Here is a 12779-nt window from a genome sequence, read left to right as displayed (position 1 = left end):
ATTATTAGCCACAATTTCTTCCTTCGGCAAGATTCTAGCTTTTTTATTGACCAAGACTCAACAGGGAGGGTCCATCTAGCCTTGATTTTGTATTTTGTGAAGTCAATGCCAGATCAATAGTTTTTCGTGCACACTAAAAATTTATATTATAAAAAAAATTAAATTAAATGTTTTATTCTAAATTATAAAAATACCCTAAATTAAATTAAATGTCTCATCTTACTCTAAACTAAGTAAAAACACCTCATTTTCAAAGTCTCAAGTAAAAATACCTTAAAAAATTTTTTAAATATCAATACTACTTTTCACCACTTTTATATAAACTCACTCTTGTACTTTTCTCGTATCATTCAAACTCTCATTCTCACCTTTATTTTTACCTAATATTTGATAATATAAGTTTGTTCAAAAGGAAGAAAATTCATATTTCTAAATTCGAGTAAAAAAAATCAATTCGTGAAAAATAAGGTATTTATATGAATCTTAGTCCAAAAATTAATTTTATTTATTAAATCAAGTTCATATATTATATAAATGGGGCATTTAGATATTTGATAAGATATTAAAGTGTTAAAAAAAATATTAGAAAAATATAGATGGTATTTTGATATTAAACGATGTATAAAAGTTTTAAATAAAATTTTAAGAAACTAAAAGGATATTTGAATAAAATTTAGGGGTATTTCAATACAAGACAATGTATATAAATATCAAATAAAATATTAGATAAATATAAGAGTATTTTAAAATTAAAAAATATGAGAGTACTAAATAAAATACCCCTAAAATGAGATAATAGACCGAGAATGGGGATTAAAATCCTTCATGAGGACAAAAACAATGGATGAAGCATTTTACCCCACCATTCCTTATCAGTATCCCTCTAATGGTGTTTTGACAGGTTTTTTAGTAGTGGGCAACCCACCTTACAAATCTTATTCTATATATTCATTATGATTATCATGGTTTCATTACTATTTTGGTGTGCTTTTATGGATGTCATTTTTAGTATTTACAATTATAATATATAACATAATCCCTATAAAATTAATATCAAGAACTCTTTAACTAACAAACAATTTCATAGTTCAAAAAATCCTAAAATCTTTAACTTATCTTTATATTATAAACTTGAATATGTTTGCAAATGAGAATATTCACACATACATGTATATCATTGTATAGTGCGGTATAGAAATTCATGGTACAGATGTAGTGTAAATATTATAAGAGAAACTTTGTAAGAACAAGTAAGAACGAAATTAAACATCTCATTTTCATACATCATTATAAAGAGATTCTAGTTTGATAAATTCAAATGGAGTAACAAATAAACCAAAGGTCAAAAGTGTCATTTTAAACCATTTGAAGTGTCACTTCCTGTTTTTGTTTTATCTACTACTCTATTTAAATTTTTTAAATCAGAATATTTTTGTAATGATGTTTGAGAAGGAGAGGTTTAATTTCACCTTTACTTATTCATATAAAGTTTTTCTTATATTGTTTATACTAAACTCATTCTTTCTTTTTGAGCCAAAAATAAATTTGCCCCAATTGTTTAAACATATTTTTTATTTAAAACATATTAAGTTTTCTCATTATCAAATTAATTTAAATGAAAAAATAATTGAAAAAAATATAAAATTGTTAAATAAGCAAAAACTAAGTTATTAAATAAAATTAAAATTTGATTGATAGAGTTTAAGATTGGGAGATTGAAAAATATGTAGGTAGAGAGATTGGGAAATTGTGTTAGAGAGTGGGAGGAGAGAGAGTTTATATAAAAAAATATTTTTGGTGCCCAATCTCTAATTCTTTTTTAAATTTTCTTATTTTTACATGACCCATTATAATAGCGACCTATGCCAAGTTGCCTTGTGAGCCTAATTTTTAGGCCCATGGGTTTAATGCTACAGCAACAGATTGTGTCCCTACTAATCAAGTCAAATAAAGAGGGTTAGGTTTGGCTACTAGTCAACCTAACCCTCTGACATCTATACTTAAATCCTTAATTTTTTATCGAGAAAAAAACTTCAATTTTTCTGCAAAATAAACATTTTCAACATACAAACCATAACCTAACATAATATTAAAAAGAAAAAAAAAAAACCTTTCTTTCATCCTCTAACAATAATTTCAAACTAAAAAACCTAATGTTGATTATAAAAAATTGATACTTTAAATGGATTTAAAATTAATCACAGTAACTTCAAAAATGGAATAAATCAATCAATACAAACCTTATAACTCATTTGGGAGACGAATTATTAGACCAAAAGATGGACTTTGTTCTCAGTCAACATCTTGATGCCTATCATTGAACACTTAACACTTCCAATATGAACTTGATCAATACAAACACAAGACAAAGATAAAGCATTGTCAAGAATGTACAAAATGAGACTTTAAATAGTTAATCAACCTTGGTCAAGGTCTAACTATAATCACTTAATATGTATTTCACATATGTGATTTTCTTTCAGCCGTTGAGAAGAATTTATTCACTCATATTAGGCTCCTCTGTGATTTTTGTCTTCTTTTTTTAAAGAATTCAACAGTTCATTGATATGGAGCATAAAACAAGCAAATATGTTGTGTAGTGATTTGTCACAAGTATAAACGGAACCCATCCAAGATCTTGGAATTACATAACAAAACATTATATTCTGTATCATCTGTGCCGGCACATATATTTCCTCGAATTTGAAACAGGAGTCCTCCAATTTTCGAGATTTCAAACAAAATGAAACAAACTGATATAGAAGAGAGGTTGTGTGATGAAGAAGAAGAAGAAGATGGTTATGATGCTGTTGTTGTGGGGTCTGGATATGGCGGCTCTGTTGCAGCTTTTCGGCTGTCAATGGCTGGGATAAAGGTATGCTTAGTAGAGAAAGGCAGGCAATGGGAAGCTCATGATTTTCCCACTAATAGTATGAAGATCATGTCAGCCTTAAGGGTGGAAAACAAGAACTTAGGTGTCAGCTTTGGCCCAAAAGATGCTTTGTTTCAGGTTAAACTTTCCCTTTTCTTCTTGCTTTTGTGGTGTTGAAGACTATTACATTCTCTCTGGAACTTACAGTTTGTTCTTGATTGCAGCTCTATGAACAAGGTGATTCTCTGGCAGCAATAGCTTGTGGGCTTGGGGGAGGTTCACTAGTCAATGCTGGAGTTATGCTGCCAACGCCAGTTCGGGCTAGAAGGGACCCGAAGTGGCCGAAGGAGTGGGAACGGGATTGGGATAGATGTGAAGCTTCTGCAGCGACCATGCTAGGAGTACAAACAGCTGCTGTCAGGTTTCCTGTTTCCAAAGTCATGAGGGAAATAGTGGATGGAGAGTTTGAAGCAAGTTGTGAAGACTTGGTGAAACTAAGCATAAATTTTGATGTTGAAGAATCACCACTCCATCCTATGAAGCTTCAACAGACAGGCAGCTGCTTAGCCTGCGGAAATTGCCTTGCTGGGTGCCCTTATAATGCCAAAAACTCCACCGACAAAAATTATATCCTTTCAGCAATCCAGGCATATTCTCTATAACTCCGTATATGTTTGAGCTTTGGCATATATAACTGTATTTTTATTTACACTGAATGATTTCAATCTGAATGTTTTGGTGAAGCAGGCAGGATGTATAGTTGAAACAGGATGTCAAGTTCAGTATGTGGTCAAAAACCCTCATCATGAATGTCACCAGGAAGGCAGAAGTATCAGAAAAAGAAGAAGATGGCTTGTTTATTTAAATGAGATTGACAATGTAGCGGCTGATTTTGTAATTCTATCAGGTAGGATCCACTAGTTACAAATGTTGGATATTTATCAGAACAATGTCTCAGAATTTATAACGAAGTTGGAAAAATATGTTTTGCAGCTGGTGTATTTGGCAGTACTGAGATACTTTTTCGGTCACAAATGAGAGGATTAGAACTCTCAGAAGTACTTGGTTCTGGATTCAGCTGCAATGGCAATACTGTTGCTTATCTTGCAGGAAGCCCTGCTCCACTTAATGCTTATGGATTAGACAGAAAGCAAATCCTGGAAAGACCCTTCGAAATGCGGCCAGGGCCAGCTATCTCTTCATCTCATACTTCTTCATTGGGTTTCACTATCCAGGTTTAACATTTCACCATGCTCAAAAACTCAATTTACTTTGCAAGTGGGTTTTTTTTTTTATTTTTTGTTCATCTTCCAGTGTGGACTCTTCTAACACTAGTGCTGTTATGCTGTAGAGTGCTGTTCTTCCAACTGCTTATCCCTACCTTGTGTTTAAAGGGATAGTATCTTATGGATGGCCAACTGGTTACTGGTTATTTCATGGGATTATAGACAAGTTAAAACATTTCATTGGTTTCAAATCAAGCCAAGCAGTGGCTCTTAATGCAATGGGATATGATGAGAGTGATGGGAAAATCGTTTTTGACAAGGGCACTAATAAAATTTGTTTCAGTCCACCCTGTGATCCTTTACTCCCACAAAAAATTAAGTTCTTTCAAAAGCTTGCCAAAAAATTTGGGGGAATCCTGTTTTTGTCGAGGTACAGAAGCACTTCAGTTCATCTTTTAGGTGGCTGCAATGCAGCTTCAGATCCTGCACACGGCGTCTGCAACTCCAATGGTCAGGTTTTTGACACAAAGGCTTCCACAACTGTGCACCCAGGCCTCTATGTTTGTGATGCTTCTTTAATTCCATGTTCTGTAGGCATAAATCCATCTCTTACAGTTGCAGCAGCAGCTGAGCATGTAAGTAAACACCTTGTGAAAGACGTCTTAGAGTACAAAAGCAAAAAAGGCATAGACCTTGCAGTTAAGACTGCTGACCAATACCCAATTTTCGTCAATAATAAAAAATCAAGGAGCTCTGATAGATCAACTGTTGAGATCAAAGAGACCCTTTCAGGGTATATTGGAGGTATGCCTTGCACTGCTTATCTGAAAATGAAAATGAACTCCAACAATTCAGTGAATGGAGAATCTCATCCACTTTTAAGAGGAAAAGTTGGAGGGCATATTGTTTTTGCAGCCATTGAAAAGGATCCATTACATGTTCTTGATGGAGAAGTAGACCTGTGCAAAGTGGATTACAGAACTCCTTACACACATTACATGCATTATCGTCTTCTTCTCACTTCATCTTCTGGTTTGAGGTACAATGCAATCCGAATTCAAATTCATTTTAACTTTTCTTCTGTTTCATAGCTTAATAAAATCTGATATTGTGCAGATATGTTCTTGAGGGACAGAAGATAATGAACCCCTTTCTATTATCGTTGTACGCTTGGAGGGAGGCAACTACATTGTATGTGACATTCAAACAAATTTCAGGAATAAGTTCCAGGCAAGAAATGATAAATATAACTGGAGAGCTTCGAATTTCGCTAATCGAGCTACTAAAGAGTCTCATGAGTCTTGAAGGAAATAGGAGAAGGTTCATAGGCCTTTTTGCACAGGCTCTCCTGAGAACATATATATTGCAAATACCCAGAGGGAACCACAAGGCCTGCATCCAGTTAGATTCTTATCATAAACCTTATCCAAACAGCACTCTTTATGAAATCAAAACAGGTATTCAGAAATTGAAATCCATGTTTTTAAGATCCTGAGAATGAAATTAGCTTAGAATTTACACAGAAACTCTAATTGTTTCTTTGGTTATGTACTTATAAGTTATCTATGTTTGACTACTGTGGATAATGCAGAAGATGGATCTATCATCAGTTGCAAGCAATGGATGAACAACCGAATTCCATGTCAGCTTAAAAGAGGGAAACAAAAAAATCCTGTTCTCCTTCTTAATGGTTATGCTATAGAAAGTTACTGCCTTCCATCAGAACCAAACGATTTAGTGAGAACTTTATTAGAAGAAGAGCATGAGATTTGGCTACTGCAATCAAGATTGCACCCTTCACATCCTTCAAACAACTTCTCAATTGAAGATATTGCAAGATTTGATATTCCTGCTGGTATAACAAGAGACTTACTCTTGCTGATTAAATCATGTTCTAAGTGAGAATTTTCTTAGTTCTTTCTGGCTTTTGCAGTAATTGCTAAGATCCTCGAATTGCATGGGAAGAGCAAAAAAGTTCATGTTGTTGCACACTGTGTTGGGGGCATGGCTGTTCACATGGCCCTCTTGGGAGGACATGTCTCATCAAACCACATTGCTTCTCTGTCCTGCACAAACTCTTCAATGTTCTTCAAGCTCAATGCATTGAGTAGATTCAAAATGTGGCTTCCCTTGATCCCTGTAAGCTTTTCCATTAGTTTTATCCATCTAAATTGGAAATTCGTTAAGACTTTTGCCCCACGACCTTAAATCTTGTGTAAGATTTAATTCACATGCACATATAACTTTAATCATGAAATCCTAATTTCATATGATACTGAATTGAAAACTCTAGCATTATAAGAATACCTAGAACATCATGCATCTAGAGTCTACCAAAAAACTATCAAGATTACCTGCATTAGAGTAACGGGTTGTCCGCTTGGGAAACCTCCCTTGAATGAAGACTTCAATGAGAGTTTTAGAGAGGGATCTAACTAATATATAATAGGTTAATGAACTCTCCCATTAAAGGTTCAATAAGTTTTAAGGGTTATACTAATATTTTCTATTCAGATCATAACTTTTTAAATATATTAGAGTTATTTTTATTGATCACTTAAAACATTTATAAACTGCAAATAGATTATTCAATTATTCGGTTTTATTAAACTAAAATCATGATTAATGTTAATGCATGTAAGAAAATTTTCTAACATCTTGTACTTTAACATAGTTGAATATTCTTGATTAGCCTTGGACTTGAACCTTAGATATTCACTTAACACACTGCAGGTGTCAATGGCCATACTAGGCAAGGACAAAATTTTGCCTCTATTGGACACATCGAAAACCAGTTTTCGACATCAGCTACTGAAATGCATAGCCTGTTTGATTCCACGGTATGAGAGATGCAGATACAAAGAATGTGAGGCTCTTTCAGGCATATTTGGCAACGCATTCTGGCATCAAAACGTAAGCCCTTCGATGCACCATTGGTTAAACAAGCAAAGCGCCACAAGAGTTCCCATGGCAGGATTTTCCCACCTCAGAAAAATTTGCAACGCAGGATTTATAGTGAACAGCCATGGATACAACTCATATTTGATTCATCCAGAGAGAATGGCAGTATCAACATTGTACATTTCTGGTGGAAGGTGTCTTCTTGTGACCCCAGAAACTTCATTTCTTGCTAACAAATACATGAAGCTTCACCAACCAAAATTTAGACATGAAAGGATCGTTGTGGAGGGCTTTGGACATTCAGATTTATTGATTGGTGAAGAGTCTTATAAGAAGGTTTTTCCTCACATTTTGCGCCATATAAGATTGGCTGACCAAGCAGAAAATTCTGTGATAAGTTCAGAAAAAATACGCAGTGGGGAGGCTTTAGCTTGGGAGGATGATTTTTATAATGGATTTGGCGGATTCGGAAGTTGGTTTTCTCCTTCTATTATTACTTTCCTTTTATTGTTTTGGCTTGCCATTTTGATTTCAATATTCATATGATTAAATTTCGCTCAGAATTACATTTACTGGACAAGACATCTTTTTAATATAATAAGAGAAATACTATTTACCTTTTTCAAACAAGTTACCGGTTTTTATAGTGAAAAGACTAGATAAATTTATGCGGTTGTTGTAAAATTTTGTCAAAATAAAATGAGAACATTTTAGGGGCATTTGGTTTAGGTTTTTTAGGATTATCTTGGTAATCTATCTTTTATTCTTTTGTTTAGTTTATCAGTAATAAAATATTATAGTAATCTTCTATTACTAATACTGACATGACAGGTAATATAGGTGATAATCTGATTACCACATTCACCTTAGATATTTAAATATTACCGAGGTAATCTTAATTTTATTATAATTATATTATTATTTATTAATTTTTGAGACAAAAATAAATTTATTTTTAATTATTATGACAAATAATATAAAAAATATTTAAAAATAATTATATTCAAGAGTATTTAAATAAAATAATTTACTAGTAATCTTTTATTACATTTAACCAAACACAATAATTATGTAACATCCCTCCTTAGAAGTACTACCCATCAAAGGAGAAATGTTACGAATTAATATTCGTAGCGTCTATTTTTTTCTTTTTAAAAATACTTTACAATAAATGCATCTTTAAAAGTGTTTAGAAAGTATTCCAAGAAAATTGAAAATCTGGAAGCGAACAAAAGATGTATATACTCATATGAAGACTCATCTGAAAGTATCTGAAAATAGGGAGTAATCATATGTAACTGTACCATAATCTCAAAAGTCAAAAGTCCATAAGAACATGTTACTGTATGCATGTAATAAAAACCAGAGATAACCTGCTCCAGCTGGATCTACCTACGCTGACCTGACCCTGCCTCGCAGCTACCTCGATCACCTGTACCTGCAATCAGGAAAGAAAAGGGAGTGAGTGATAAGAACACTCAGTAAGGGGAAAAATTAAGTAAACTATCCCTTTTTCCTGTTCTAACTCACTTTTGGGACTCAACCTCACATCTTAACCTTTATAAGAGATTGAGGGGATAATTTAGTTCACTCTTTACTATTTGGGTCATACTTCGTCCCATCTGGTGTCTATTTAATACTTTCTAGAAGCTAACTATAGGGATTTGACACTTTTCTAAGCTCAAGCTCTTTTTCTTTCACTACACTATTTCTGAATCTGAATTGAGCTCTACTGCGAGCATGCTCTACTGTGAGCGGACCCTACTAGGGGTCTATGTCCTACTACGGACGTGTCCTACTGCGGACGTGCCCTACTGCGGGCGGTGTAGTGTAAAGTGCCCCCTCATAGTTTATAGCATACATACGGATCTTATATTTTACTAAATTTGTTTCCATTTAATTTTATTCATAACTCACCAGACATTACTCTTGGGACGACCCCTAAATCTTGAGTCCCAAATTCTTTTTCTTATTTTTCTTTCTTTTTCTTTCCTTCTTTTCTTTCCTTTCCTTTCCTTTCTTTCCTTTCTTCTTCCTTTTCTTTCTTTCTTTCCTGCCCAGAATTGCAAAACACTGTTCACAGAACAGTCATTTAACAGGGCAACCTTCTTTTTCATACAATTTAACATCCCAAACGGTTTCTAATTCATACAAGCTATATATCGTTGAAAAGAGGATTCAAAGATCTTTCCAACGACCTATAATAGCACTCATAATTCAATAGATATGGCAGTCAAAATGTGAGCTAAACTCAGTGATAAAATTACGAAATACTGTTCACAGAACAGACATTTAGCAGGGCAGCATACTTTTTATACAATTTAACAGCCCAAATGGTTTATAATTCATACAAAATATATATCGTTGAAAAGAGGATTCAAAGATCTTTCCAACGACCTATAATAGCACTCATAATTCATTCAATCAGACAGTCAAAACAGCAGATAAATTCAGTGGCAAAAACTGCCTCCCCTGTTTTTCTTTAGTAAAACAGTCCTTTCGGTTTATACAATCTTTAACAGTCCAAATGATCTCTAATTCATATAAGCTATATATCATTGGAAAGAGGATTCAAAGATCTTTCCAACAAGATATAATAGCACTCATAATTCATTCAATAAGGCAGCCAAAACATGGGACGAACTCAGTGGCAAAAAATGTAAATATTCTGTAACTTTCTGCCATGAGCAAAATCACATACATAGACATCCCAAATGGCAAAACAACATTCCTCAACATCAAAATCAACATATATAATATAGATCTAAGGAACCAAAACCCTAAAACATATCACATATCAAGGAGGAAACCCCTTACCTTATTTCAAGCCAAATCTTTGAAAGTTGGCTTCCTCCTCTTTGTTTTGCTTCCTTTATCACCAAGATCACTTTAAATCAATACCAAAACACTCTAACATATTCACATAACATGCATATAAACATAGATGAAAGGAGAAGAAAGGAGATCTTTGGTTACCAAAGTTTCCAAGTGCTTCCTTTTCTTTTCTTTTCTTTCTTCTCTTCCAAACTCCTTCCAATCCTTCCTTATTTTCTTCAAGAAAGCAAAGAAAAGTATGAAGAATGTGGCTGCTGGAGCTTTTTACGGAAGAAGATGCAAAATAATGGAAAAGTCTTCTCTTTTTCTTTATCTAATAAGCCTTATCTCTTTCTCTTTTTCTTTTTGTCTTTTTCCTTTTCTTTTCTTTTCTTTTTTTTTTCTTTTTCTTTAGGTATACATATATATGTATATAAAAAAAAACACACCCATACATATATATATTTAAAATGAGAAAAATCTCAAAACAGGGTCAAAAGACATAATTACCCCTGAAATATACCTGAGGGTATTACAACTCTTCCCCCCTCACAAGAATTTCGTCCTCGGAATTCACAAAAACAACTCTGGATGCTTCTCCTTCATGGTTTGCTCCATTTCCCAGGTAGCCTCCTCTAACTTCTGGCTTCTCCACAAGACTTTTACTAGAGGAATCTGTCGGTTCCTTAGTTGTTTAATTCTTCTGTCAAGTATCTGAATCGGTTTTTCTTCATAACTAAGGTCTTCTGATAACTTAATATCTTCTGTATTCACAACCTGGAAATGATCACCAAGACATTTTCTTAACGATGAGACATGAAATACATCATGAATCCGGTCCATACTCGTTGGTAAGGCTAATCTGTAAGCCACTTTACCAACTCTCTCAAGTATCTCATATGGACCAATAAATCTGGGAGCTAGCTTTCCCTTCTTTCCGAATCTCATCAAATGCTTGAATGGAGCAACCTTTACAAATACAAATTCACCTACATTGAATTCCAAGTCTCGACGTCGATGATCTGCGTAGCTTTTCTGTCGATCTTGAGCTTGTTTTATTCTCTGCCTGATCAGTTGGACATCATCAATCATTTTCTGGGTCAATTCGGGCCCAAGGGATTGGGATAACACATCTCTCTCTCCTATCCCATCCCAATGAAGAGGAGAACGACACCTCCTACCATATAATGCCTCATAAGGTGCCATCTGAATAGTCGTCTGATAGCTATTATTGTAAGCAAACTCCACCAAGGGCAACATTTCTACCCACGTGGCTTTATGATCTAGGCAACAAGCTCTCAACATGTCTTCCAAAATCTGATTAACCCTCTCCGTCTGACCATCTGTCTGAGGATGATAGGCTGTACTAAATGCCAAATTAGTACCCAAGGATCTTTGGAGACTCTTCCAGAAAGCTGATACAAATCTTGTATCACGATCAGATACTATAGTCCTGGGTACACCGTGTAATCTAATAATTTCTCTAACATATAATCTCCCCAATTGATCTGTGGTAGTAGTATCTTTGATGGACAGGAAATGAGCTGACTTGGTTAATCTATCAACAATCACCCAAATAGCATTACATCCATTCTGAGCTCTAGGGAGTCCACTAATGAAATCCATGGAGATATGCTCCCATTTCCATTCTGGAATAGGTAGAGGCTGAAGTAACCCTGCAGGTCTCTGGTGTTCGGCCTTAATTTGCTGACAGGTGAGACATCTAGTAACAAACTCACCTATATCCTTTTTCATGCCTGACCACCAAAAATGTCTTTTTAAATCTTGATACATCTTTACACCCCCAGGGTGGGCAGTGTAAAGAGAACTATGAGCCTCTGTAAGAATTTTCTGTCTCAAATCAGTTATCTGGGGAACATATACTCGATCTCTGAATTTGAGAATTTCATTCGATACTTGAAAATCTGTCTCAAGTCTTGAACCTTTTGAAGTTTCTGTTGACACCATTCATCTTGTGTCTGAGCCTCTCGAATCTCATCTAGGAGAGTGGGTTGAATCTCTAACTTGGCGAGAGCCCCAATCACAAGCTCAATCTGCTCTCGGTCCATCTCTCTCTGAATTTCTCTCTGGACCGTCAATTGTGATATCATCACGTTTCTACTAAGGGCGTCTGCAACCACATTAGCCTTACCTGGATGGTATTTAATATCACAATCATAGTCTTTTACTAGCTCGAGCCATCGCCTCTGCCTCATATTTAATTCCTTCTGAGTGAAGAAATATTTGAGGCTCTTATGATCAGTATAAATATTACATTTTACCCCATACAAATAGTGTCTCCAAATTTTCAAAGCAAAAACCACCGCTGCTAACTCCAAATCATGAGTGGGGTATCGTGTTTCAAATTCTTTCAATTGTCTTGAGGCATATGCTATCACCTTGCCTCGCTGCATCAACACTGCTCATAAACCACCATGTGAGGCATCCGTATATAAATCATACTCAACTCCTTCCTCTGGAAGTGATAACACTGGAGCAGTAGTCAATCTTCTTTTCAATTCTTGGAAGCTTGTCTCACAGGCATCTGACCACTGAAATGGTATTGTTTTCTTTGTGAGGGTTGTAAGAGGTCTAGCTAATCTGGCAAATCCTTCCACAAACCTCCGATAATACCCTGCCAAACCTAGGAAACTACGAACCTCTTTGACTGTCTTTGGTCTTTGCCATTCAACTATTGCCTCAATCTTACTGGGATCCACTGATATACCCTCTGCTGAAATCACATGCCCCAAAAAGGTAACTCTATCTAGCCAAAATTCACATTTTGAGAATTTGGCATATAGTTGTTTCTCTCTCAATCTCTGAAGGGTAAACCTCAAGTGTTGTTCATGCTCCTCTCGACTGCAAGAATATACTAAGATATCATCAATGAATACCACAATAAATTTATCCAGGCAGTCATGAAATACCCTATTCATCAAATCCATAAATACTGCAGGGGCATT

The 12779-nt window shown here is 34.8% G+C and overlaps 1 protein-coding gene across 1 annotated transcript; it reads left to right on the top strand.

Annotated features, from left to right (window-relative positions):
• Positions 1 to 2453: 2453 nt before the first annotated feature.
• LOC123215011 lies at positions 2454 to 7734 on the top strand. The gene is made up of 9 exons (XM_044635046.1): positions 2454 to 3010; positions 3097 to 3519; positions 3620 to 3779; positions 3866 to 4107; positions 4224 to 5137; positions 5215 to 5555; positions 5690 to 5953; positions 6032 to 6237; positions 6832 to 7734. The coding sequence occupies exons 1-9, from the start codon at positions 2744 to 2746 to the stop codon at positions 7543 to 7545; spliced, it is 3531 nt and encodes a 1176-aa protein (XP_044490981.1). The 5' UTR covers positions 2454 to 2743; the 3' UTR covers positions 7546 to 7734.
• The last annotated feature ends 5045 nt before the right edge of the window (positions 7735 to 12779 follow it).

Source organism: Mangifera indica, chromosome 1 (genome assembly GCF_011075055.1).
Source record: "Mangifera indica cultivar Alphonso chromosome 1, CATAS_Mindica_2.1, whole genome shotgun sequence".
In the NCBI taxonomy this organism is placed as follows: Eukaryota; Viridiplantae; Streptophyta; class Magnoliopsida; order Sapindales; family Anacardiaceae; genus Mangifera; species Mangifera indica.
The sequence above is the reverse complement of the archived record's forward strand: the minus strand, read 5'-3'. Positions and strand labels throughout refer to the sequence as shown.

What these genes read in the sequence shown, in the direction of transcription:
- LOC123215011 (XM_044635046.1), top strand. Translation starts at nt 2,744, where the DNA reads ATGAAACAAACTGATATAGAAGAGAGGTTGTGTGATGAAGAAGAAGAA. An exon ending in TGATTTTGTAATTCTATCAG is followed by an intron (nt 3,780 to 3,865) that starts GTAGGATCCACT and finishes TATGTTTTGCAG; the next exon opens with CTGGTGTATTTGGCAGTACT. An exon ending in TCTTTATGAAATCAAAACAG is followed by an intron (nt 5,556 to 5,689) that starts GTATTCAGAAAT and finishes TGGATAATGCAG; the next exon opens with AAGATGGATCTATCATCAGT.